The 27,969-nt window shown below is 37.2% G+C and overlaps 1 protein-coding gene across 1 annotated transcript in view; it reads left to right on the forward strand.

The window, feature by feature from the left end:
* Positions 1-27,969, forward strand: part of FAT1 (FAT atypical cadherin 1) — a 104,969-nt gene that overhangs the window by 59,373 nt on the left and 17,627 nt on the right. The window contains exons 7-18 of the mRNA XM_053459055.1: positions 3,266-3,405; positions 7,767-8,042; positions 8,145-8,355; positions 11,679-15,746; positions 16,383-16,579; positions 17,929-18,082; positions 20,670-20,903; positions 21,449-21,838; positions 22,236-22,450; positions 22,931-23,068; positions 23,269-23,412; positions 26,332-26,529. Of these exons, the coding sequence (XP_053315030.1) occupies positions 3,266-3,405; positions 7,767-8,042; positions 8,145-8,355; positions 11,679-15,746; positions 16,383-16,579; positions 17,929-18,082; positions 20,670-20,903; positions 21,449-21,838; positions 22,236-22,450; positions 22,931-23,068; positions 23,269-23,412; positions 26,332-26,529 (6,365 nt within the window). The remainder of the gene's footprint in view (positions 1-3,265; positions 3,406-7,766; positions 8,043-8,144; positions 8,356-11,678; positions 15,747-16,382; positions 16,580-17,928; positions 18,083-20,669; positions 20,904-21,448; positions 21,839-22,235; positions 22,451-22,930; positions 23,069-23,268; positions 23,413-26,331; positions 26,530-27,969) is intronic.

Consider the following 27,969-nt stretch of genomic DNA (forward strand, 5'->3'; position numbering starts at 1 on the left):
AAAATCGCAGCATGTTGACACTCTGGCGTTTTTTGCAAGGAAATCTTGGCGTTTTTCTCCAATAGAAGTCTATGGGAGAGAAAAAACGCCATGAAAAAGCCATGTGGGTTTATTGCCTTGGCGTTTTTTATGGCGTTTTTTTCCGCAGTTAAAATGCAGAGGATGGACCCAGTATCTGTGTGTCCTACGAGAAATAGGCTGGAAACAAACCGTTTCACACAAAACAAAGTTCGTATTGAATTTTACACCATTTGGAACAAACATGCCATTACAAACAAACATACGCGACACATCAACCGGATCCTGCGTGCCAAAAGCAACAGAAAACAATTTGCACCATCATTTGGGGCCAATCTTCCTAGAGGAGCAGACATTCGGAATAAAGCATGCCTTACAAACCACAGAAAAGAGACAAAAGGGTCCGCCAGGGCGTAGAACTCTACCAAGGACATGACATCAGGAGGGGGCAGATACTTGCCATTTATCCTAATCCCTTTTAGCTGGGTGAAACTTCTAACTTGTAAAGGCTGGAAAAACTGCCTAAGGTCAAAAAAAGCAATTTCCACAGAAAGGCTAAAACGCCAGAAAAAACTCCAGAAAAAACGCCAAAACGCAGGTAAATGCAGTGGCAGTTTTCTTGGCGTTTTTCCTGGTGTTTTTCATCAAGAAAAAAACGCAGGACAAAAACCCAAGTGGAAACCTAGCCTAATGGGGATTCAGTTGTAGGAATACACTAACTCAATGGAAACAATGCCTTAGCAATAAGGAATGACTATACAAATTACCTGGACATTAAAGCGGACCTGCTAAGTTTCCCAAATCAAATATTTTCCAGTTCTGTGTACTAAAAAATCAGTGTAGTGTATTCACAGATTAAATATATACATTGGAAACGTTAAAACTTATGTGTAAACCAGGATCTTAATGTCCTTTTCTCAGTATCAGGATGATCATTCTTCCCATTATGTCATCTCTGACCTGTTGTTAAGTTGCTGGATATTGTTAATAAGTTTAGGCAGAAGGAGGGCGAGTAGAAGGGAGAGAACTTCAGTACAAGGTATTGAGAGTATTATTGTCCTGCCGCTTTAAGACACAGAGCGTGGCTTCCGCAAGGTAAACCTGGAATAGTGCAAGAGGAATTCGACTATTTTAATAAATTATTTGTTTTGTTGATACGTATACATGTGTATGTCGGTAAACACTATGACACGGTTGGATGGAATGTACTCACAATTTAAGGTAGGAATTGGGAAATGTGCTTATTATTATACTATAAGCACCGTTACGTTGGCTGGAAGAGATGAATTGTATAAATCTGTATAATGGTTTTTACAGATGCAAATCTTCCAGTCCTCCCCAGTTAGGTTGTAATGCCCCTTAGGTGGAGGCTGATTGGTACTAGCAGTATTAAAAAAAAAAGAAATGGGAATTTAGGCCATAAAAGTAATTAGTTCTCAATTATGCAAGTTTAGCCCCACAAGCCACTGAACTCATCTCTAAAGCAGTTATATTGATTTCAAGAGCACAAAGCTCATGCTATAGGTAATTAGAATAAATACGTACAATCACACAGTAAAAAATGATTTATTCCACTTAGCATCGGGAATAGGAGAGGGTTTAGTCAAAAGTAAATTGCATCAATACAAAAGAAAAATGGAAACATAAACGAAGGTGGCCAGAGGATAAATAGTATTGTTTTAATTCCAAACATGTAGCAACCATTAGGCATTTAGCTGATACTTGGAACAGTGTGCCTGACTGTGTTTATCCACCTTTATCCAATTTTAGAATAAATTACCCCAAATGATTCTTAATTGTAATAATGACTTATTAAATGACGTAGATGTCCACATCAACACTCAAAACCCTTTTCTGCTCTCTCTCTTGTGTATATATACGTGTGTGTATATATATATATATATATATATATATATATATATATATATTATATAGATATATTATATATAGATATATAGATAAATATAGTTTCTGTGTGTGTATATACATACTTTTCTATGTATGTGCATATATTATATATATGTATATATATGTATATATGTATACAATATTTGAAAGCATTCCATGTCTGTGCCTTTTCATACACATAAATATGTAAATGTTACAGGCTTGCAAGTACACAGTGCAATCTGAGTTTTATATAGATGCATTCATAGAAGTGTACAATAAATCCAAAAATAACCGCTCGTTTAATAGAGAGCATTGAGGTATGTTTAACCAATGCTGCTCCAGCACGCCGCATGCTTCTATGTTACCAGGACGTGTGCATTGACATTCCATGTTTTCTGTGCTTTCTCTCTTTGTTATAAATGCTGCCAGGAGAAACAAGTGAAGTGTTTTACATCTTTCAGATGGCCTGTGACCCGAACTGTATAGCAGAAGGTATCTGCTAAGATCTCATGTCACCATTAACATGAGATCGCATTTAATTTCCAAAGGAACATTGTGTTTATGTGATCGGAACGTCATTATTTATCGGTTTACGTATCGCCATCATATTCAGCAGGGCTGCAGATTAAGACATACAGCATGTCTCCAAATATTTTAGGGCTGTAAATATTTGTTCACCATCACTCGCCTTAGAGGAACGGCTAAGGCTCTACAGTAGGGATAATAGGCAACTGTATGTATTGTTGGCTGTTTGTTTTATATTCTTATTGTGGTTTTTGTGCATAGTTTTTTCATTTTAACATGGCTGTCTAATGGCAGTTGTGCAGCCCTATCAGAGCTTTTAGCATCGGCAATAAAAATGTTCAAAAACTAAAATGTAAAGTAATTTGGTACGATTAAAAATAAGGAAATTACTTGACAGCAGGGACCTCCCTTTTTATAAAACCCATACAATCTATTAGAAAAAAATGGCTCTCAGTTGAAGGGTTTTGTGAAAATGATTACATTGCACAATTCATCAGCGTTTAGTCTATCAAAAGCTGTGATAATATCCACAATTGTTAAAACAATTTAGATACAATTTATTTAATTAAAGCAAGTTTCAGTATAACAGTCCAATTAATATACAGAGCTCAACAGCCCTCGCTTGTTTTCATTTCTGTGTTTTAGATTGTGTCAGTGTGATGTGAAATGGTGTTGTACACATCTGCCATCATCTCGTCTGGTCATTTTAATTTTTTTGTGTATTTTTATGAAACGTAGCCACCTGTGCAGTTGTGTTATATAGCTTTATGTTGTTCTGCAAACAGACAAGATTTGTCTATGAACACTCCTTGCTTATTTTTTTTTCAACCAGGTGGCAATTATGACAGCAGATTCGATGTGGACAAGGGCACAGGAACCATCATTGTCGCTGGACCACTCGATGCAGAACAGAAATCTAATTACAGCTTGACAGTGGTGGCAACAGATGGGACAAGATCTATCAGTACACAGGTAATTGAATTGCTAATGAAGTGTTTAAACGAAGTATTTCATACGCGTGTAGCTGTATAACATAACTTATGCACTGGACTAGCGTGAAATTGTTTAAAAGCAAGTTTGCCTAATGGGTGTTTAATAATGATGGTCATTGCCCAGTATATTCTTGACTTGCGGGATAGATAAATAATGGTAACTGCCACGGAGGATTCTGTACCAGCTGATCGTAGTTTAAGGCAAGGAGTACAAAATATGATTGTGTTGGCAAGTCGTGTTCCACGTGAATTATGTTTAAATTATTTATTAAAGACTATACGTCGCGAGCGTCCTTTTATCATTGTGCCTTTTGCATTGTTAACATGTTAGTGTATCATGCAGTGGGGTCTTACAGTTCCATTCACAAATACACAATATCTAAAGAAAAGACTTTAAGGGCCTCAAAGATCACCCCTTGATAAAGGCTATTCAGTCGATACATTTAAGTGGGCTGGCCTCTCAATTACCCTTTTAAAATTACATTTTCTTCAAGCTTAGTGTTTCGTGTCTTTTTTAGTCTCTTGCTAATCCTTGTATTTTTCTTTCTATTTTAGTTGCCTAGTTCTTTGAACTCCTAAGTGCATTTTTTTAAATTGCTATATAGTTTCATATTTGTTTGTATTTTTTTATATATATTGTTGCCTAAAAGCTCCCACTGTTTCCTGATTTTTGCTGTAGTGCTTTGGTTCAAAGAAAGCTGAAGCATCCTAGCTGCAAGTTACCATAACACCAATTTACATTATGTCGAATATATATATAAATATATATATATATATATATATATATGTATATGAAGATAAATAGATTTATAACCTTGAGCACTCGCGCAAAAAAAGTTCATTTTTATGAGCAAGTCCTAAAATTAGCGCTAAATCTTTACACAAATTCTTGCATGGAAAGAGTTAAAATACTGGCATTTGAAATGCCCACGGGGTGTCAAAATTCCAGTTTGAAAAATGCACACTTTTAGCCCCCGACAAACCTATTCATGGGGGTGTCACTGCACTCGGGCGATGTTGCTGAACACATATTGGGGTGTTGTTTGACAGTGACATATGAAGCAAAATGTGTGTGGAAAAGAATTACTTGTGCTTCCCTTGCAAAGGCATAATGAGATTGTGCAGTGACCCCTATATGCATTGGCCCCCTTCCTCAGCCCAGCTCTTTTCTCTGCAAGAGATGGGTTTTGCCGAACGCATCTCCATGAATGTGATGTGCTGTACTTTCTGCCTGTCGGCTCCAGCACAATGCTGCAAATGGGGTCTGTCCAGGTCCCGGCACATGGAAAGTGCTTCTATTGATGTCAATGAGAGCACTTTCCTGCCACTGATTAGCAGCTTGAAGTGGTCACACATTGGGAGAATTTAAACGTGCACGGGGGGAAGACAAAATGTTATCCTGAATATAGAGCAGAACTAGAGACCAGGTGTGGTGTTTGAGGTCCTACAGCAGGCAGAAGTTCTGTACTTCTCTGTAACGAATATCATATAAAGAGGATATCTCGGCTGCAATTCTCCATACACTTCCTATGGACCCTTCTGAGAAACCCTCTGCAACATTTTGTTTTACTGCTTGCAATGTCTTAATTTTACATGGTAGTGAGTACTTCTTTAAATATTTTCCCGTTAGCTGAAAGAAAGTAATTATTTTAAATTAGCCAGCCCGTAAATGATTCCACAAGGGTCCACTTTAACTTGATTTTTTATACTTGTGCATTAATACCTTTCATATTATCCTGTTTTTTTTTGTTTTTTTTTGCTGAAATCTAAGGAATCCATTATTTATAAGAAAGCAACATGCCTATTTTGGGCCCTTTTTTAACCTGAATTTAATACTGCTGCTATGGTTGCAGAGACCATAACGCATCCTTTGAAACATTGCTGTTCTGTGTAGAATAATCCCCTGGTTAGGCTTTCCTTGACTTTTGAGTTACTCGTACAACTCTCAAATCACTGAAGCAAAGATGGGGGCTGGGATTTAGTGTGGAGGGCCAAACAGGGTTACTGGAGTGCAGTTCACAAAACAAAACAAAAAAGAGCCGACTAGGGAGCACAAGCAGTGCATTTCTTTTGTATTATAAATGAAATGTCAATGTTCAGGGTAAAGCTGTTCATCTGTTTGTCATTGTGACATATCATAAAGTATTTGACCTTTGGTCTTGGGTTTTATGATGTCCCAGTGTAATTCAACCTATTTAATGCAGTAAAGAAAATGTAATCAATTCACCCCATGACTTTGTGTCATATTTTTCTCCTTTGAAGTCTCTTGCACAGGTAATAAATAGACAGTTTAATGTCCCTGGCATCCTCACCAAAGAAGAATGCATAATAAAGTATTTTAATATGCATTTTTAAAAGGTTAAAATGCCAACCAAAAAAAAACCAAACAAAACTTCACCTTAGGGAGAAGCTTGCAATTCCCCTCCTCATCTGTGGCCCAATCATTCTTGCCACTGATTGGCCACTTGAAGCAACCAATCAGTGGCAGGAAACAGCTCCGATTAAAATAAAGAGGAAAGCTTTCCATGCATGTATATAAGTGTCTCATTACACCCCCTGATGTCCGCTAAGCCGGTGCTGGAGCACCAAACAAATGTCCTGGACAACAACAAAAACTAGGAGGCAGGGAAAGGGTCTAAAGCATTGGGTGGGTCGGTCGTTTGGTTCCACAGAATCCTATTTGAAAGCTATTTGTACTTTTCATTAGATTTCCTTTTTTAGCCGTACATCTTTGATAAGGGGTCAAGAGAGAAGTAACATAACAGTAAACATAACACAAAGGCTTTTGCAATGTATTCACAAACCGGATTAATTCTGTGAGTGGACCTCCATATCTTGCAGCGCTGAAGGTTTAATCGTTGGGGCTTTTCACAATAAAGAATTCTGAGAATGTGTTGAGTCTGAAAATCTAAATGCACGTTCCTCAAGCTTTATTTATTTTTTTTCTCTATCCAGGCTGTATTATATGTAGCTGTAGTTTGTAATGTTAGTTGTCGGAGAACTGCTTGCCTCTCCAGTTTCTTTCTCTGGCAGACACAGTGTTCCACAACATTCACAAGGTCATGGCTGCAGCAGATTTTTGAGAAAATGCACGCAAATTATGCTCCATAAATTATACTTATTATGTCCTATGGTCTGTGCTAATTTGTCTGGATACATGTATATAGTTGCAGTTTTAATTCCCCTATGTGTTATCTTACATCTGACTAAGCATACTTTTCACACTTGCCTAACTGATTATAGATCCCTTCTATGTAAGTCAATCGCCCTTGAATATAATCAGTGGTGTTTTGGTCACATACCATAAAAATTGGCTTTGGGAGCTTTTTCTTCTGGCTTTAGATAGTTGTAGATTAAAGGCACCATTCTCCTGCTAAATGTAACTAAACGGAACATTCGAAACGACTTTCCTATCACTGTCAAGTGGCCGAGCTTTTTTCATCTCTCCGCATGGACTGTATAATCCATTTAATACGGTCTTTCAAAGCCTGGCATTTTTAATAATGTGGCTACACTGTAACATTTGGACAGCCGAGCTTTGTAAACTATACATTTATTTCCAATTCCAGAAAAAGTTTACCACTGGAAGTGTTATTGTTTAACTGATGCCAGCTTTAATTAAAGTTAAGATCTTTACAAAAAGTGTACGCAATTATGGTTCCAGATGTAGCTACAAGCTGTAGTTCCCACATGCCGCACTACGCGTTTTCTGTAGAATCAATCCATTCAACACAAACATATAATTTTAAATGAAACCAATATTATTCTCAATGGTGTCTAATCAATATTCATGAGGAAACGTATCGTGGCTGGTAAATCCGTTTCTGTGTACAGCTAGAGTGTTGTCCACGTGTTGGGGTTATTTGAGATGGCCGGGCAGCAACGATCAGTGGTCTCAGAACAGTGCAAACATGATAAGTCACTTTAGCCAGTAAAAACAAAAGTGGACATTAGGCTGATATTAGGCTACCAATTAGAAGTACCCAACAATGAATTACCTGGTAAAATTCCTTTACACGAAAGAAGCAGCAGACCACCAACATACAATAATCCTTCTCCTGGGTCTTGGCTCATGTCTCTCTAGGCGCAGAGTCCTAACATTGGTCTCCTCTTCCACCACTGCGTGCCAGCAAGTTTGTAGGATGGCGAAGGTGCCGCAAGGGGACACGCATGCTAATATTTCTGGAGAATGTGAAAAATAATTAGATGTAATTTTAATTAATGACTATACTGAATGTTACTTATTGTAACCGAAACAGTCCAGTGTCAGGATATACACTTACAGATTGAGTTATTTTTTTCTCCAATAATCTTTTTTGTTTTCTGTTTTTTTGAATTCAGGTTCTCATTAAAGTGATAGATACAAATGACCACAGGCCGGAATTTTCGACTTCAAAGTATGAAGTTCTAATCCCAGAAGATATTAATCCAGAGACTGAAATTTTGCAAGTCACGGCTACAGACAAAGATGAGAAGAACAAGTTGATTTACACTTTGCAGAGCAGTACCGACCCTGCCAGTCTAAAGAAGTTTCGAATTGATCCTGCCACCGGCTCATTATACATCGTTGAAAAATTGGACCATGAAACTATGCAGCAGCACATCCTCACAGTGATGGTAAATCGTAATCCCATTAATCTCTGTCTCCACTAACAAGGTAGGGATTTTTACTCTGCAAATGGACTGCACCACTGACCCTACCGTTCTTTCATTTTTCAGGTACGCGATCAAGATGTTCCTGTTTTACGCAACTTTGCCAGAATTGTTATTAATGTAACTGACACGAATGACCATGCCCCATGGTTTACAAGCTCGTTCTATGAAGGCCGAGTATATGAATCAGCAGCTGTTGGATCAGCTGTTCTGCAGGTTACCGCGTTGGACAAAGACAAAGGAAAAAACGCTGAAGTTGTTTATTCTATTGAGTCTGGTAGGTGCAAATTAAAACATGGGAATATGCTTTTGGATTTCCTTCCCAGGGAGAGGCAAAAGTGGTTATCACTGATATGATTCTATATCGTTCCTTAGAATACACATACTAAAGTATATATCAAAATCTTACAATAATAAATGTCTTTAAGTTGAGTGATAGACCACTGAGTCATATCTGTAGTAAACTATGGGTTAACTTACATAAAGTTGCAAGAACTTGAGCTAGGAGTGCTTGGAAAATGTACCATTTGATCCTTTGACTCTGAGTTGTGTGTATACACTTTATGTATTTCTGTGTGACTTGCTGAGATCAAAGGCAGAAAGGATTGTCAGTAAGTATTTTTTGTGTAAGAAGGGCTGACTAACTCATTAGTTAGTACCTAAAGATTTTCTTCTGGGGCTACACCCAAGCCCCTAGGGAATAGACCACTTGGAGGACTCCTAAGTCTTACTGACTAACAAGGTTTATTACATGGTAATTAGAAAACCAATTATTAAGGCTCTGGCAAAGACTATGGCTACTTAGCACCCTGGAGACCACAGCAGTTCACTGTTCATATGTACTTTAGTTATGCCTGGTCACTTTCCTCCTACAGAAAATTCTAAATAATTCTGATTCAACCATTTTGAACAGAATAGTATCATATAAACACAGTTTTGCTCAATTATTGATAAATATTGCTTTTAAGATGTATCATTCCTAACAAACAAATATATTTAAATCAATATATAATAGGTTTAATAGATTTATTATTATTATTGCTATTAAACAATAAAATATTAATTATTTTAACTTAATTACTGAGCTTTCAAAGTTAATCTTATGTTTATTTATTAGGGGTGGGGGCCGGCACGTTCAGAACTGGCGAGTCTTTCCCCAATTCATTCTTTTTGGAACTTATCATTCATGCGGTGACAGAAGCGCAGCCTTGCCGAAAATCTAGGAGATCCGAATTAGTTTTAAATGAGAACATTTATTTGCCTGCTGGAAAGGCAAACGACAAAGTGCTAACCCTATGTGTTTAGTCTTAGATGCAGTGACAGGAACATGTAAATATTATTCCTAATATACACCTAATATAATCTTGAGTGGAATCAGTGGAACTTAAATGTCATCTTCTACATGTTGTGACTTGAGAAACCGAATAAGCATTCCTTTATATTATATCCTGTTGAGTAAAAGCGCATTTTTTTTGTTTGTTGTCATTTTTGGTAACATATTGTCATATTAATGGGCTTTTCAGCTAAACACCCAAAGTTTGTCTGTCAATATATTTTTTTTCCATTGTTTCCTTCTGGCTAAACAGTAACAGAAATGTGTGCAAGCAATCTATTTTTTATGCTTAAATCCGTAAAGTCTCAGGAATTTAGGATTCACGGAGCACATTTTATTTGATAAACTCATTTGCTTATATTGGCTTTCTATAGCATTTTGTTCCCTCTACCATTAGGAGCCATTAGTGTGGTCGCCGCTATTAAATATGAGTGGCATTTTAATTAATTCTCAGAAGGCTGTAGCATGAGCTATGGATCGGTCCTGTTTTCCGATGGGGCTGGCTGTCTACCAGTGATCTACTTTTTGCAGTGGCATATCTATTGATTTGTAAACATGTGGAAAGAGTAAGCCTTGGTCTTGAAGCCCAGAGTTGGGAATGCCCCCTTGTGTATCGCACCCAGCCAGCACTATGTGTATTTATGCCCCCAGCCTGCCCCTCACTTTAGTATTGATATATATGTAATGGCCCCAGCTGCCCGCTTGTGTATTGATGCCGCCTGCCCAGATAAAATACTGCCCTGCAGTATGGGGGATGTATATCTGGCTAGTTGGTTCCCTTCCATGGGTTCATACATCCCCCATACTGAAGGGCAGCATTTTATCTGGGCTTGTCAGCAATATGTAAAAGTTAATGCCCCCATACTATTATTATTATCGTTTATTTCTATAACGACAACAATTTACACAGCGCTTAATACAATATATATATTCAAGGGATATGACAAGACGAGAATTGACAGACTAAAACAAACCGATACATTAGGTGGAGAGAGCCAAGCTTAGAATCTTGAGACCCTTGCATATTGCCGGCGACGTCTGGTCATCCTACTTTATATACCAATTTTGGCGCATGAATTATTTCACGGCGTTTAAGGAACGGTTTGAAGGTTGATTGGGGACTTTAAATACTTTGGTAGTATTGACCGGCCAGCCTTATTTTTGTTTTGAGTTTTTAGAAAAATTACGACTGATGCTGAAACATCAGTTCTACTTAACACTTTAATTGTTGATAGAACAAAATGAAGAATTCTGTTGCACATTTTGTCGACATACGCAGGACTGCACAAATAATGATGTGACAAGCAAGCTAAGACATAGAGGAAAATTACAAGAGGTAAAGAAAGTTTGTGGACTTCAGAGCTTAGGGCCTTAGATGGGTTAATATAAATCGTATTTTTCAGCAGTGCAAATGTCTTTAAATGTCAGATTTTTCCATTCAATCTTTGGGAGGAATAAATTATAACGCTCCGTCATTCATGCAGAATAGCAGAGGGATTCCTGAAATGCTTGCAATATTTCCCCAGCTCTTTAATGTTCTGTTCCAAGAATGACAGAGTGTTTGAAACTAAGCATGCAGGGGTCTTACCATCCACCAACTCGCAAGAGGAGATCTCTGTCTCTATTGATTGTATAAAAACATTTCTCTCACTCTGACAATCTTCTTTTTAATTTAAAAAAATTGCTGAAAGAACCTAATTATATCCTTAGAGTAGAATTCATTGCAAAAAGCCCCTTGTTAACACACATCACTTACTTTTCATCAGCCAGCTCAAATACACACTGTGTAACCAGACTGTTATAATCACATTTTCTTCTCTAAGAGCTATGTAATAGCATATTTTTGATTTTAAGCACCTCAAGTCGACCTCTGAAGTTTCATTGTTGCAATTAAGAAAAAAAAAACTATGCTTTATGGTATTTTGAAAACCTTTGCCAATATTTTTTTTTTTAACTAAACGTATTAGAAGGCCATTTTTGAATGGTGAATGAACCCTCCGGAGATGTCCTCGTATTTCTCTTATATCTAAACATAATGCAGGAATATTACCAACCAAGTGGTAACGTTTCATATATAGTCTGAAAAATGCATTGGTTATAGCCTAATCAATGCATTTTTTGCCTAAAACAAACTCCAACATATGACATTTGAAATAGTTAATTTTGAAGCTTTCAGGTTTCATTGGTGTGTACCAAGAGTATGTTGGCATTACTGTGTTGTTTTGCAATATATTTTCTCATACTTTCTTCTTTTTTTTCTCCTCTAGGGAACACAGCAAACGCTTTTACCATTGATCCAGTTATGGGAATTATTAAGACTGCAAAAGAACTTGATCGCACAGTCAACAGTCAGTACGAACTGGTCATCAAAGCTTCAGATCGTGGAGTTCCTCCAATGAGCCAGATAGTATCAGTATATATTACGGTTACAATTTCTGATAACGCAGCACCCAGATTCACGACGAAAGAGTTTTCTGCCGAAATTAGTGAAGCTGCTCGCATCGGTACTTTTGTGCAACTGCTGTCCATCCGCAGTCAGTCCTCTGTAGTATATGAGATAAAGGATGGAAACATAGGAGATTCATTTGATATCAATCCCAGCTCTGGCATCCTCATTACTCAGAAGCAACTAGACTTTGAAACACTTCCTTCTTATGTACTTACTGTTCAAGCAACAAATATGGCTGGATTGTCAACAAACACAACTGTTGTCATACATGTTAGAGATGAGAATGACAATTTTCCAGTTTTTGTGCAAACTGAATACAAAGGTCTTATTAGCGAATCCGCATCACCTAGCAGTGTTGTCCTCACGGAGGAGAATGTTCCGTTAGTAATACGGGCCACTGATGATGACAGAGAATCAAATGCTCTGCTTGTTTATCAGATTGTTGAACCGTCTGTCCGCAAATATTTTGCTATTGACTCCAGCACTGGTGCAATACGTACGTTAGCAAGTCTAGATTATGAACAGACAAACATATTCCATTTTACGGTACAGGTACACGATATGGGTTATCCGCGTTTATTTGCAGAGCGTGCTGCTAATGTTACCATATACGTGCTGGATATCAATGACTGTCCACCGGTTTTCACAAGAGATGTCTATGAAGCCTCACTTTTGATACCAACATACAAAGGAGTCAGGGTTATTACGGTGAATGCCACAGATGACGACTCTGGATCCTTTTCAGAACTCATGTATTCCATTGTTGAAGGGAACATTGGAGAAAAATTTGCAATTGATCCCCTAAAAGGAATTATAACTGTTCAAAGCACAAACCCATTAAGAAGCAGATATGAATTGACTGTACGGTCCTCTGATGGTAAATTTTCAAGCCTTGCATCAGTTAAGATTAACGTGAAGGAAAGCAAAGAAAGTCCACTGAAATTCACTCAACGTTCGTACACTGCAGAAGTGCAGGAAAACGAAACTCAAGTAAAAACGTTGACTATTATTAGTCCGGTTGGCAACCGTATTAATGAACCCTTGTTCTACCGAATTCTTAACCCAGATGTTAGATTTAAAGTTAGTCATACATCTGGTGTATTGTCAACTACTGGAATACCATTTGATCGTGAACAGCAGGAGTTATTTGAATTGGTGGTGGAAGTCACAGATGAGCATATTCCTCCAAGGCTTGCACATGTTTTGGTGAGATTAACCATACAAGATGTAAATGATAACAGCCCTGTTTTTGTTAACCTCCCTTATTATGCAATGGTACAGATAGATGCTGAAGTGGGTCATGTTATAAGACACGTAACGGCCGTGGATCGAGATATTGGCGAAAATGGAGAAATACACTATTCCTTAAAAGAGCATTCCCAGAACTTTCAGATTGGACCAAGTGGTGAGATCTCTATAAAAAAGATGTTTGATCCTGATGCATTTAATAAGGAATATTTTATAACTGTAGTAGCAAAAGATGGCGGAAACCCATCATTTTTTGCTGAAGCTACTGTCTCAATTACAGTAATGAATAAAGCCATGCCAGTTTTTGAAAAACCTTTTTATAGTGCCGAAATAGCTGAAAATGCCCAGCTTCACAGCCCTGTGGTCCATGTACAAGCCAATAGTCCAGAAGGGCTTCGAATCATTTACAGTATCACAGATGGTGATCCATTCAGTCAATTTAATATCAACTTTAACACTGGCGTCATAAATGTTTTTGCTCCCCTTGATTTTGAATCCCATCCAGCCTATAAACTAAGAGTACGAGCCACGGACTCCCTAACTGGGGCACATGCCGAAGTTTTTGTTGACATTATCTTGGAGGATGTCAATGATAATAAACCAGTGTTCAAAGAGAAAACATATGCTGCCACCTTGTCTGAGGCATCCATAATTGGGACATCTGTTGTGCAAGTGAATGCTGTAGATGCGGATTCTGAACAGAATAATGCTGTTTCCTATGAACTGGTTGGGAACGATGGCAATGCTTCCCAGTATTTTCACATTGACAGAGTCAGTGGAGTCATAGTAACAACAAAGTCTTTGGATTATGAGGAGTTCCAAGAGTATAGTTTATTAATAAGGGCTGTTGACAATGGTGTTCCCCCCTTAAGCAGTGACACCATAGTAAAGGTTAGCATAACTGATATTAATGATAACCCACCTTCATTCACCCAACAACTTTATGAAGCTAAATTTAGTGAGCTTGCTAGACGTGGACACTTTGTCACTTGCGTTAAAGCAACAGATCCTGATTATTCAGATACTGAAAAACTTGAATATTCTATACTTTCTGGGAATGAGGATATGAATTTTGTCATTGATGGTAAAAGTGGTATAATAACAGTTTCTAACTTACGGAAATCAGCTCTGCATCCGCTTTACACCCTAAATGTGTCTGTTTCGGATGGCGTCTTCAGAAGTTCAGCCCAGGTTCGCGTTGCTGTAATGTTTGCCAACTTATATAGCCCTAGTTTTGGACAAAATGAATATGAAGTGGAGCTTTCTGAAAATTCTCCAGTGCATACCCTTGTTACGGAACTTAAAGCTGTTGATGAGGACAAAGGGCTATATGGGCAGATCAGTTACCATATTCTTAATGAGTTTGCAAAAGACAATTTCTACATTAATGAAAGAGGCCAGTTGTTTACTACAGAAAGGCCTGACCGTGAAAACCCAACCAACAAGGTAATCCCTATAAGCATAATGGCAAAGGATACTGGAGGAAAAGTTGGCTTCTGCACTGTTAATGTTATACTTACAGATTATAATGATAATGATCCAAGATTCCGCTCCACCGAGTACAAAGTAAGCATTGCATCCAATGTACCACGGGGATCAACAGTTGTAAAAGTCACAGCATCCGATTGTGATGAGGGAGCAAACGCCGATATATCTTATTCCATTGAAGCAAAATCTGAAACTGTTGAAGAAAATTTTGAAATCAATCCATTTTCTGGCACCATTTCTACAAAGGAAAGCTTGGTTGGTTTAGAAAATGAAGTCTATTCATTCTTTGTTAAGGCTACTGATGGAGGATCCCCTTCAAGAGAATCGATTGCCCCTGTCTTCATTAAGATTATCCCACCTGAAGTGGTGTTGCCAAAATTTTCAGAACCATTTTATACATTAAGTATCTCAGAAGATGCTGCCATAGGTACAGAACTTGATGTCATGAAAGCAGAAAGCAGCTATCCCATAATGTATTCTCTGGTGAAAGGAAATACACCTGAAAGTAATGTTGAGGACATTTTTGTTATTGACAAACAAAATGGCCGATTAAAACTTGAAAAAGCTTTAGACCATGAAACAACAAAATGGTACCAGTTCTCAGTTATGGCACAAAATGTTCATGACGAACAAGACATGGTTTACTCTGTAGATGTCAATGTTCAAGTCAAAGATGTTAATGACAATAAACCAATTTTTGAAGCAAATCCGTATGAAACAATCATCGCTGAAAATCTTCCTGGAGGCACAAAGGTTGTGCAAGTAAAAGCAGTTGATCTTGATTCAGGCTCCAATGGGCGTGTTTCATATATGCTGGCAGATTTGCAAGAACCACAGGAAATTAAACAACTTTTCTCGGTGGATTTGGAAACTGGATGGGTCAGCACTCTGGGTGAACTTGACCATGAGAAAAACAACAAATACAGCATTGTTGTCATTGCGTATGATCATGGTGATAAGGTTCTGTCCTCTACTTCTGTGGTTGATGTAACAGTAATAGATGTGAATGACAACCCACCTCGATTCACTGCTGAAATCTATAAAGGAACAGTGAGTGAAGATGACCCACCTGGTGGTGTGATTGCCATTGTGAGTACCACAGATGAAGACTTGGAGGAGATAAACAAAGAGGTCACCTACTATATCACAGGCAAGTACATTTAAGTAACTTGATAGAATATTGAGATTCCTTTTCAGATATAAGCAGTTTGTTTATTTATTAAGAGCATAATGGTGCCTTCTCCATCAAATTAAGTTTCATTGATTTTATGTGTAATATAATTCCTGTGCCACAAATGCATTTTTGCATTGGGTTATATTTTATGGATACAACCTTCGTAAATGTCAACTTTTTAAGACTACATTTGTTTGTAGTGGAATTTAGCTCTATTGAAACGTAGGTTCAATACCCTTTTGTTGAATCGGTTGAAAATCTTATGGCACTTGAAGCACTTTCATAACAATTGCATTTAATTCAATATAGTTATTAGCAGTATAAGGAAAATAAATAACAAAATAATAACAAAAAACAACACAATTTCTGTACTGCAAGTACGGCATTTGTTTTCTTGAACTATCACTCTGGTTGAGGATGTTAGCCCTGACTCCTAATCAGGGGTTCTGTCTCTTGTAGAACTACAACTCTCGTTATTCTGAACCATTCCAAACGATATTTACCAATCATCATTGCATCTGGAGATTAACCTTCTGTTTTTAGATATAGCTATGCATGTTTTATACCCCGCTGCACACACTGTTACATTTGTTGGTTTTTTTGCTACTTTAGGAGGAGATCCGCTTGGTCAATTTGCCATTGAAAACATGCAGCATGAATGTAAAGTCTATGTGAAAAGGCCACTAGACAGGGAAGTCAAAGACAATTATCTTCTGAACATAACAGCAACAGATGGAACTTTTGCAAGCAAGGCTGTAGTGGAAGTCAAAGTCCTTGATGCCAATGACAATAGTCCTGTGTGTGACAAGGTAAGCATCCCGAGGCTTTGTGTCTATAGAACTATTCATGTATTTGTTGTTTCATGTAGCAAAGAAAACTGTGATGGTGAACCTCACAATCGGTAAATAGGGTTTTTTTTATATATAAAAATATGACAATGTTGTGCTTAAACTTACAAGAGCCATATGTTTTATTGTTTTTATATTTTGAATGGTTTATTAGCCCCTTAATATCCATTGATGAGTCAGGCACGTCACGCAAAAACGGTCAGGTGACGACCAATGAAGTGTCTGGCATGTTATTTCATTAAACAAGCTTAGAAAGTGATCTAGGATCACTTTCTTCGCTTAAACATTCTTGCTTTAATACCTCGATGTCGAGGCATTAAGCAACACCGAGATCGGCATCGGGGGCCATGTCTGGCCCCTACTTGGGGCATCAACATCCACCATACACTGTGTGGCCATGGATGGCCATTTTAAAAGAGTTTAGGAGATGATCGACTATCGCCTCCTAAACTTCAATAATGTTGCTGAAATGCCTCGCTATTGAGGCATTTAGGAACATTGAACACTCACCCAAGGGAGTGCTGTGACCTCTCCGGAGAGCAGTCACAACCGCCACTGCGAGTGATTTTGCCAATTAAAAAAAATAACAAAGTTGGAAAAGTTCGCTTGAGGGTCTCCAGACCCTCTTGAGAACTCTGGCTTCAACATGCAAGACAATGGAGCCCAGCTTTCCAATCACAATGTGATAAATAGCTTCTCTATAACCTCTTAACGCTAATTTTTATTTCGAGCCACCTCCTATCATTTCTAATTCTTTAAATACAGTTCATTCTGGTACTTTGTTTAACCCCTTTATGTTGGTAAATATTTTTATCATTCCATCATGTTTCCACCAGGCTATATGTGTATGTTTAACTGCACTGAGCATGTAGTGGTTGCAATGCTAAAGAGGCACTCTAAGGCCAAGAACAATTCTCCTGCTTCCTAAACCCCACGTGCGATGTACTCTCGGCCAGCCAGTGCTAGCTTAGACAGGAGATCCAGGGAGTCTAATGAGACTGAATGTGCTCCCAATGACTTCAATGGGAGTATTTCCATACCTTAAAGCAGCCAACAGTGGCATGAAAAACAAGACCAAGGAAGGGAGTAGGGCACTCAAAAAAAATAAATAATAATAAAAAAAAGTACATACCAAGTACTTTAATATGCATTCTTCATTGGTAAGACTGCATGGGACATTGGAATATACCTTTAAATGATATAGGTGGTTTATTGATTGTGGAACATGTTTTTGTGTGTGTGTATGTGTATATATATATATATATTGTATTATAAATAAATATAAATACATTTATTTCTTTTCCCTATAGAATTTATATGCTGAAACCGTCACAGAAGATGCTCTTCCCGGTAAAATAATTCTGCAGGTTTCTGCAAGCGATGCTGACATTCGCTCTAATGCAGAGATCACGTATACTTTGCACGGACCAGGTGCAGAGAATTTCCACCTCCATGCAATTACAGGTAAGCTCTTGAACATTGAATAGTTCCTGCATTTAAATAAATGAAATATGCTTAGGTTTGACCTTTTAATTATGTCTTACTGAACTCATTACTTTTAATTCTTTTCTGGAGGCAAAAGCCAGACCTAGCTGCAAGAATAGTCACATAATTGCAACAATTATATTAATGCCATACATTTTCAGACTATGATAAAATGGATATTAAAATAATGCTTCATGGGTAGTGTTTATTCAACCCGAGTCGTGACTGTGACTGTCGTGCTCTGGCTGCATGGGAAATTTGCATATAGTATCAGAGGATGATGTCACAGATGTCACATAAACCGACACTGTTGCTTTAAATCTATTTTATTAGGATTAGGGCATTGGCAGCTTCATTAATATATTTTGCTACCTAAACCTAAAGTCCTGGAGTGCGCACCAACATAGTCTGACCACCAAAAGCTTTCATTGATGTTTATGCAAACCTAAAGTAAAGTAAAATCACATCTAGATGGACAACTGTTTCTAAAGAGTAGAAACTGTCACCCATGAGACCTTTACACTGATCATTGGAGCATAGAACTGTCTATGGGATGCATTAATGAGCATTCCACTTTAAAGAAAAGGATACTGGTTATAAATGAAGAAAACTTTGTTGAAAGTCATTTTAACAATCCAGCTCATCTCTTAATCTCATAAAGGATGTCCCTTCATAGTGCTTTGTAAAATCAATGAGAAACTTCAGTATTTGAAAGGATTTGCCGTTTTAGCAGTGAAGAAAACTTAGTTTACGTTAATTGTGTTCCAAAACTTTATCTGCAGACCTGGAAGTCATGTGATACTTTGGATGACTTTACCTGCCCAAACACCACACAGAGCCGATTCACGGCAGTGCTTATGAAGTCCTGCTTACTTATTTTCTCTGTAGGCTTTAATTTCTCAGAGTGTCCCATTCACTGATTAAAACTCACCCACAAGGCAGTAAGATAAGGATTTAGGGTTTTTTGCCCAGTAGATTCAACTTATGTAAAATAGAAGGTTATCTGAAAATATTGTATTAAACCGAAAACAGTACAATATGTTCAATATTTAATGCTTTTAATATGATACAAAAAAAAATAAATAGCGGTTCTTACCCTTTCAGCTATTCGTAACAATAGTCTATTGAATCCAATGGTCGCAGCTCTCCATTCTCATATCCTTGCTTTGTCTTCATCTCTCAAACATGCTGATAATGTCTAAAGTTATACAATTATGTGCTTACGCTGTATTCTCATGTTTATGCTCCTGAAAACAGTTTCACCAATTTAATATGAACTTTCTTTTGCAAAGGTTTTCTGTTATATTATTAAAGAGCCCTTTAGAAATGCAGGTATTATCTATGTATGTATAAAAGAGTGATGTAGAGAAGACGGTTAGCTTTTGATTCAGAATCACAGCAAGTGTTTTAACATTGCCAAACTTTCAAGAGAAAAAATTGCTCTGAAACTATCAATTCCTGATTCTCATTTAGCAATAAACATTATTGTTACTAAAAGTGTTAGGGTGTGTGTGTATGTGACCCACAGGTCAGTTTAGAAAATGCAATTAACTTCTGCGTATAACTAGTTATCCAGCTTGTTGGCCACATAGTTTGATCTCATGTTATCATTTATCAAGATGGACATTTTACTGTTGTTTAAATGTCATCAGAACATAAGTTCAATAGTCACACAACAATTCTGCTTATGTAAACTCTTCTTTTGGGCATTATGTTACCCAGATTGTAATGAATAGCTACAGAGCCCTAGATATACCGGTAACTAGGAAAAACCCCATTAAGTCTGATGCTGTTCTCATTGTCATCTATCTTAGGGGAGTGATGGGTTTGGACATTTGTTATCCATCAATTATTCAGAAAGTTAAGAAGACAGAATTATCATTTTTCCCCATACCTGATTTGGTATAATTTTATTTGTGTGCTTTTAAAGCTCTAGAAAAATAAAGTCCTTGCGGTGGCTGTTTAGGGAGACGTAATTCTGGCCCTAACTCAAAATTCCTCAGGGGCTAAATTCTCTTGTGAAATTGGAATTCTCTGCTATGTAGGAAGATTTCCCATGCGTTTACGTGGGTGGTGCTTTGTAGGAAGTTAAACATTTACAATCATTTAGAATGATCTCATCATTCTGCTTCTATGGGCTTGTGCCACTAACCTCCCACTTGTAAGCGTTGCATATCCAGAGAGGAAATCAACTCACTGCTCTAATACTAAAGTGTATTCAGTGGAATAGTAGGATATTATAACATTAGGTTATAAAAATAAAAACAAATAAAAAATAATAAAGCAAGCAAAAGGTGCCTCCCGTCCTTTCCTGGTCATGGCTTAATGGAAAGCATTATTAGAGAAAAGAAAGCACTGCAGATGAGACGACAGGTGGGGTTAGAAGCACATTACAGAGGTTATTCCCTAAAACTGGACTTAGCAGAAGAGTTTTTAGGAGAGTTGTGGTTTTAAGCCTGAATTCCCAAAGCATTATCATGGGCTATCCACGCACTCAGTTTATGTTTCCACCTCATACTTAAAACGTTACTCATCTTACCATTACCACCGTTTATTTTTCCATAAGGTGAGCTGAAGACATCATCGCCTCTTGATCGTGAGATTCAGGAAGTATACCATCTATGGGTAAAAGCCTCCGACGGAGGTGGCAGGTTCTGCCAGGCGGATATCGAGTTGACCTTAGAAGATATAAATGACAATGCTCCTGAATTCTCTTCGGATCCCTACACTGTTACTGTGTTTGAAAACACGGAGCCCAAAACGCCACTGACAAGAGTGCAGGCTATCGATGCTGATGCAGGTATGTATATATATTTATAGAAAATAACAAGGAAGCATGGCTGCTCCTTTAAGGTGCAAGTCAGAGTTATATGTCATTTAATAATGAATATTATGATATGCCTGCACTGGAAAACAAAACAATCCGTGCAGTATTTGTGAGCTAAGTTTCCTTCAGCTGTACCAGCGCTGACTATTCGTGCACTTTTACTTTTATGTCCATCCAGCACTGTGGGAAACACCAATATTTCAAAATAAACTTAAATAATGTGATTTGCCTTTGTGGCATGTTATTTATCTAGTTCTTGAAGTAAATTGCATGTCAATAAAACACAACACATCCTAATTGCTATAGCTTAATGGTTTGGCATTAACAACATTAATGTTTTAATCTTATCTGTTTCAAATGTCAGATTTATCCTTTTTTTCAGCATTTTAAAGCTTTATATGTAAATTGCTGAAAATATTTTAATAATAAATGCTTTTTTTTACTGATGGCTTTTGATTAAATGTGAGGAGCATCTCCACATTATATATTTAAATTAACTTTTGTGGTTTGTATTGTAGGACTTAATCATAAGGTGCAATATTCATTAGTCAACTCGGCAGAAGGTCAATTCTCAATTGACGAGTTGTCTGGAATAATTAGTTTGGAGAAAATGCTGGATCGGGAATCACAGGCAGTTTATACCCTGACAGTCAGAGCCACAGATCAAGGATTACCTCGAAAGCTTTCTTCTGTTGCAAGTGTAGTCGTATCGGTCTTGGATATCAACGATAACCCACCCGTGTTTGAACACCGAGAATATGGTGCAACTCTATCAGAAGATATTGCTGTTGGAACCGAAGTGCTTCAAGTATATGCTACTAGCAGGGATATAGAAGTCAATGCAGAAATCTCCTATAAAATAATCAGTGGCAACGAACATGGAAAATTTAGTATAAATCCAGTTACAGGTAAATATTTTGTAATTTTTTCAGTCATTCATAATTAACGGGTAAAATTGTATGATGCCATTTTGTCATGGTGACATGGTACAAACATTTAAAGCTCATGTGTGGCTCCATGGAGTAGTAGAAAACATTCTACAATCATAACGCATGAAGACCTGTTAATGCAGTAGATGCTGCATATAAGTACAAGAAGTGTACAAGGTGACTGTGAAGCTGATGGGTACCCCTGAATGGTTTTTATATTTTGTGTATTTTAGTTCCATGCAATCAAGGGTGTACCAAATATTTTGTATTCTACTGTAATATATAATGTGTTTTGGTTACATAGCTAATAGAAAAGAACACTTTTGTCGATTTGTTTTCTTGTAACCTTTCTCATTAATACTTTCCATTTTCACAGGGATGATATTTATCATTGAAAGTCTGGACTATGAAACGTCTCCTGAGTATTACTTGACAGTAGAAGCCACAGATGGGGGAACGCCACCTCTTAGCGATGTTGCATCAGTGAACATCAATGTAACCGACGTCAATGACAATTCCCCGGTTTTTAGCCACAGCACGTACACGGCTGTTGTCGGTGAAGATGCAGTGTCTGGACAGTCTGTTCTTACGGTACATTTTTCTTATAGTGGCTTTCAAAGGATAGAACTTTAAACATATTTCCAAATACTTGGAGACTTAGTATTTGTTTATTATGCTATACATTATCCATTACTGTTTTCTCATGTTAATTTACGTCTATTTAGTATTTTGCATACATATTTTGAAATAATACATATTTTAGTCTCTCTTTAAGCGTTATGAGCTTCCATTGCTGCATAATTTGTTCTCCTTTTTCTTGTAAAGGTTGAATAGTCACATTGTCATGCACACCTGTTTTTACTGTAAGGTATAATGCAAGGTAGTATGTTCCCCCAGGTATTTTAGCTTTATCTTTTTTTTCACTCGGAGGAGGCATTAAGGTAACTTTGAAACGAAGGGAATATGCCCAGTGGGAAGTTGTCTTCATAAGTTAGAACTGGGATATGAGTAGGAATTACTCGTTCACTTGTAATCTGTTACATGTGTCAAATGAAATGGGCTTTTATCTAGGTTGTTGCTGATGATGCCGATGGACCTTTGAACAGTCACATACACTACTCAATTATGGATGGCAACCAAGGGAATACATTTCTCATTGATCCAGTAAGAGGAGAAGTCAAAGTGAATAAACTTTTAGATAGAGAAAAGGTGAGTCATATTAAACTTTTATTCTTAGCAATTATCTAAGAAACATTACTAAAACAAGAATTGAAGCTTGGGTTGTTGAGGAATTAATTGGTTTTCTTCTTAATACTCAAGATTTATGTCTCCCTTTCATCACAGAAATAAACTCATCATTTTGGCCGGAATGTCTTGTAATTGATTTTTTCCCCTATCCTTTTGTATAGATTTCCGGATATACTTTAACTGTTCAAGCAGAAGATAATGGAAATCCACCCAGACTAAACACCACGACTATTAACATCGATGTATCCGATGTCAATGACAACCCACCAATTTTCTCACAAGAGAATTATAGCCTTATTATACAGGTGAGCTTCAAAACACCACTTCAGATTCTTCTAATATATTAAAAAGCAGCTTCCATAAGAGTACAATTATTATTCAATATTAACTTTCTTCATAAACTTCGGTTTAAGGTAAACAATATGTTAGGAAAAAAAAAAAACAGCACCCTTTATCGAATCAACGTTTTTTTTTATCTTTTAAACTGCCATGAGGACAAGCAAACAATTCTGAACAACAGAGTATTTGTGTTATCTATCAAAAGAGGTGAAAATTTGGATTGTTACCATTCATCAAAGTTATGGAAGTACAAGTAGTTTTAAATCCAACCATGACCCTACCCCAATGATCCATTGCGCATGTGTGATTGGGGAGCATTAACAGTATATCATTGTTATGCCTATGTCTTCCATATGTTTATTTCTCATATTTAACCCATTTGCTATTGAGAATATCGGGGAGGTATAGGTGGACTCGGTACAATTTCTAATTGCTCCCCACCCCTCTGCACATGGACTATGGGAAGGAGGAGAGATCATCAAACTTTTGGTTAATAGGATCTGCCTTTTTCCCTTCTAATTCATTATTTTAGATTTTTTTGGAATGCTCTGTACAGGGATGACTTGCAGTTTACCTTTTATCCCAGCTTGCCATCAACTTGTGAGTTAATGTTGCTTGCTAAGGTTGCTTCTTGTTTGCAGATATTCCTCTCCTTCTTTACAATGCACAGTTTACTTTTCTGGCAAAACCTTTGGAAAACATTAGAATAGATTATGCACTCCCCTGGCTCACAAAGAGTTAGGTCACATCCAGAGAGAGTTTTATGCAAGCGAAAGTGCTTGTGTCAAAATATGACAGATGAGGAAAGAAAAATCCATGATGAAAGCAAATACTGTGTAAACATGGCCTTTATCAGTGTCGCAGAACTTCAAAACCAGGGTCGAACCGAATAGTAACCAAACGGGATAAACAATCCTTCATACAAATAATTAATATGAGTCTTTCACCATATCACTGAATTATTGATTTACATGGCCTAGTATTAAAATTAAACAATAGCTCCCATTGATTTAAGATCTAACGGAGTCGCTTTTCAGTAAATGTAACCATGATGGCCAGATGGTTTCTCTAACCAGACATATATAAACATAATGCATACTGTAGCGTAGCTATGCGTTAACGCAGCCCAGCAGCTTATATTTTCCACAAGCTTTGATGGGTAGCAGTTATTCTAGTCTGTCACTGCTTTGGACTGTCTTTATATATGTTTAAATGATAGGTTTGCAGTTGTTCGAGACCTAGAAATGTAGCTGACTTTATGAAAGCAAGGCACGCATCTCTTATTTGGGTTGAAGTCTGTCCTCGACTGCCCTTAAAAACACATAACACCGATATAGATACATACTGGTATTTTTTAACTACAGGGTTTATTCGCTGGTAAATTCATAACATAATCTGTGCATTATACAAGGTCATTCCCCTAGGCTTCTCCTGCCAAGGTGCCACTGCGATGTGTAGTTAAATCTGTGAGATTACATTTTTTTAAATTTGACTCATCTAGCCAAATAAACCTGTAAATGTTGTCCCTGTTTTGAGTATCCCTGAAATAGCATCCCAATGGCTTGTGTGCGAGCTAGCAGTGGAGCAAAGCATCTCACATAGCCAGTTGTAAAATTGGCTCTTCTTTAATGGAGAAAACTCCTAAATCTGTAGTCCGCAGTTCCATGGTTGGGATTGAATCTCCATGCCATGCCTTGTTTTAACAGATTTTTGTATGTGAGACAGCTTTTATATATCAGTGGTTAATGGGATATTAAAGCCCAACCATGCTGTGGACTACAGATTTAGGGGGTTTCTCCGTTACAGAAAGGCCGGTATTTCACCTGGCAATGCTAGATGGTTTGGCACCGGCCCACTGCTAGGCACTGGCTGTACAAAAAAATTAAGCAAATCCACTTGACTGAGCAAGAATGATGGGTTGTGAACTCTTAACCCACTCAGGCGTGATGATATTCTGACAAGGATGATGTCCCAGTTAAACTAAACATTGTGATCTTTTGTATGTTAAGCAAATTATCTTTATGGCCTTTTTTTTGTTTCCTAAACAACCTAGATTATTTAAATTTGTATGGAAGCAACATGACAATCAAGCATTCCCATAAAAATGTAACTTGATTTTTTTTTTTATGGAAACTTTTTGAGCATCCAGCAGTATTGGGAATTGTTTCTAATACTTAATTTAGACTAGGATTGAACATATGTCCTCCTTGGACTATATATATATATATATATATATATATATATATATATATATATATATATATATATATATATATATATATATATATATATATAAAATCATTCAAGGGGTAATGCTGTTCTGATTCCTCAGACACACGAAGCTTTGCATTGGCTAGTCTGTATTGCCTTATTATGAAAAAATGCTAAGGGCTAATTTTTTCCCCTTGTTATAGAAAAATGTAAATTGGTTTGGCATCGGGTTTTGCACGATAGTGACTAACAAGCAATTCTCCCAAGTACTTTTGGTTTTATTAATGTAGGATTTCGACTTTACAGGATCAGCAAAGTAAGCATTTGCAAATATGGATTTTACCGTGCTCTGTCATTTTTTATTTAGACTCCAAAGTTTTTGTTATCCCTTCTGAAACCTTAACAAGCTCATTTATGCATGGGTGTACGCTATGTAGGTTACGGCAACAAAGTTTAAACATAATTCTCATGCACTTGTCAGGCTTTATGTTGGTGCTATGGTGTTTCTCCAAGCTGATTGTACGTAGAATTGAACCATTTTTCTTGTGACAAGATTTTTATACAATATTCTAAAAAAAACTGGAGCAGCACACCATCATGTTTGTTTATGCTATCATATATAGTTGGAAAATAACGTAACTTTAATGTTTTCATTATTTTTTTTTTTTTTACAGGAAAATAAGCCAATTGGTTTCAGCATTTTGCAGTTGGTGGTCACAGACAAGGATTCTTCACACAATGGCCCACCTTTTACGTTCACTATTTTGAGTGGAAATGAAGAAAACACTTTTCAGATTGACCAGCAAGGGGTAGTTACCACCGTGACAGCTTTAAATCGAAAAATCAATGATCATTTTCTGCTTCAAGTCCAGGTATGAGCTTCTGTTGTCTCTGAAAGCGGTCTAAAACATCCTTAACACAAGGAGACTTAACACAGGAATGGCCTTGCAGCTACCAATGAAAAATTATATTTTGGGGAAAAAAAGAAAAAGTTGCCAGAATTTAGTATGCTGTGCCATTGCTGCTTTAAAAGCACATGAATTCCACTCCCATACCTAATGTATATGTTCCTTGAAATATTTTCACCATAGCTATACTGCTCACAAAATCTGGAATCGGTCTGGTTAACTGAAAGGACAGTACCAAAGGCTGCACCCACAACATATTTGATTTGATACTTGGTGCTTAAAATCCACATAGATTGCCAATTTTTCAACCTTGGCAATCATAGAAACCAAGCCTAAACTTTAGGATGGTTCTAATAAAAATGTGATAGATTGACCTTAACCCCTTAATGACAAAGCCCGTACATGTACGGCCTCAAAAATGCATTGTTTTCAATGGGTTTAGGGACCGCCCATTGTCCTTAAGGGGTTAAAACTTGATATACAGCAAGAGGAAGTCTGAAACTGCATACCCTGCAAGTTGCATGACCATTCGAAGAACTAATATCTGAGCTGCACACAGTTAGCACGTGGAATACACAATACATTGCTGGTTATTCATACATTTAAAGGATTTTTATAAAAATGAAAATAAATGCCTTGTTAACAGGATTTGTGTCGTGCTTTCATGTAAGAAAGCGAAAAATATTTGGAGAGAGACAGTGAGACGCAATAGTTGACTGGTCACATTCTCCTCTGCAGGGAGTACAGACAGTGACAGTCTTGTTAGCGCAGGAAGAAACGTACTAACAGGAGGAGGCAGTCTGCAATCACTGCAAGCACAGATACCATCAGGGTTTAGAGTGTGTTGGCACAAAGTTAAACTATTATTAACCTTTCTAATCACAGAGCATGAGTAATGCCAGTCGCATTATGGCTCCACTTTTTCTCCAAAGATGGGTTTTTTGGAGCTTCAGTTTGTTTCTAATCCCTATTGGAAGTTTTTAGCACCTTTATTGTTATCTGGCTACTTTATTCCTCATGGTGATCACATTTACAAAACAATCAGCCACGGATGATATGCTATTTAAGAGGATGAATGGACCAAGTATCTAAAAGAGCCGGTATTAGATGGGTAAGGATAATGGGCCGAATTCCATGACCCGCTTAAATCTTAATTGGTGTTAACGGTGATGAAAAATACAAGATTTGCTGTTAAATGACCTGTTTAAACTGGAATATGCAGTTTTCTAGACTGCAACAGCAAAAAATGCACAGGCTATTAGCATATCTACAATGCACACATTTTTAAACCTGGCCTATATATATATATATTTTAGCTTTTGTATATATATATATATATATATATATATATATATATATACACATATCTAAAGAAATGTAATGCAGAGTAGAAAGCTAAAAGTT

Source organism: Spea bombifrons, chromosome 1 (assembly GCF_027358695.1).
Source record: "Spea bombifrons isolate aSpeBom1 chromosome 1, aSpeBom1.2.pri, whole genome shotgun sequence".
Lineage (NCBI taxonomy): Eukaryota > Metazoa > Chordata > Amphibia > Anura > Pelobatidae > Spea > Spea bombifrons.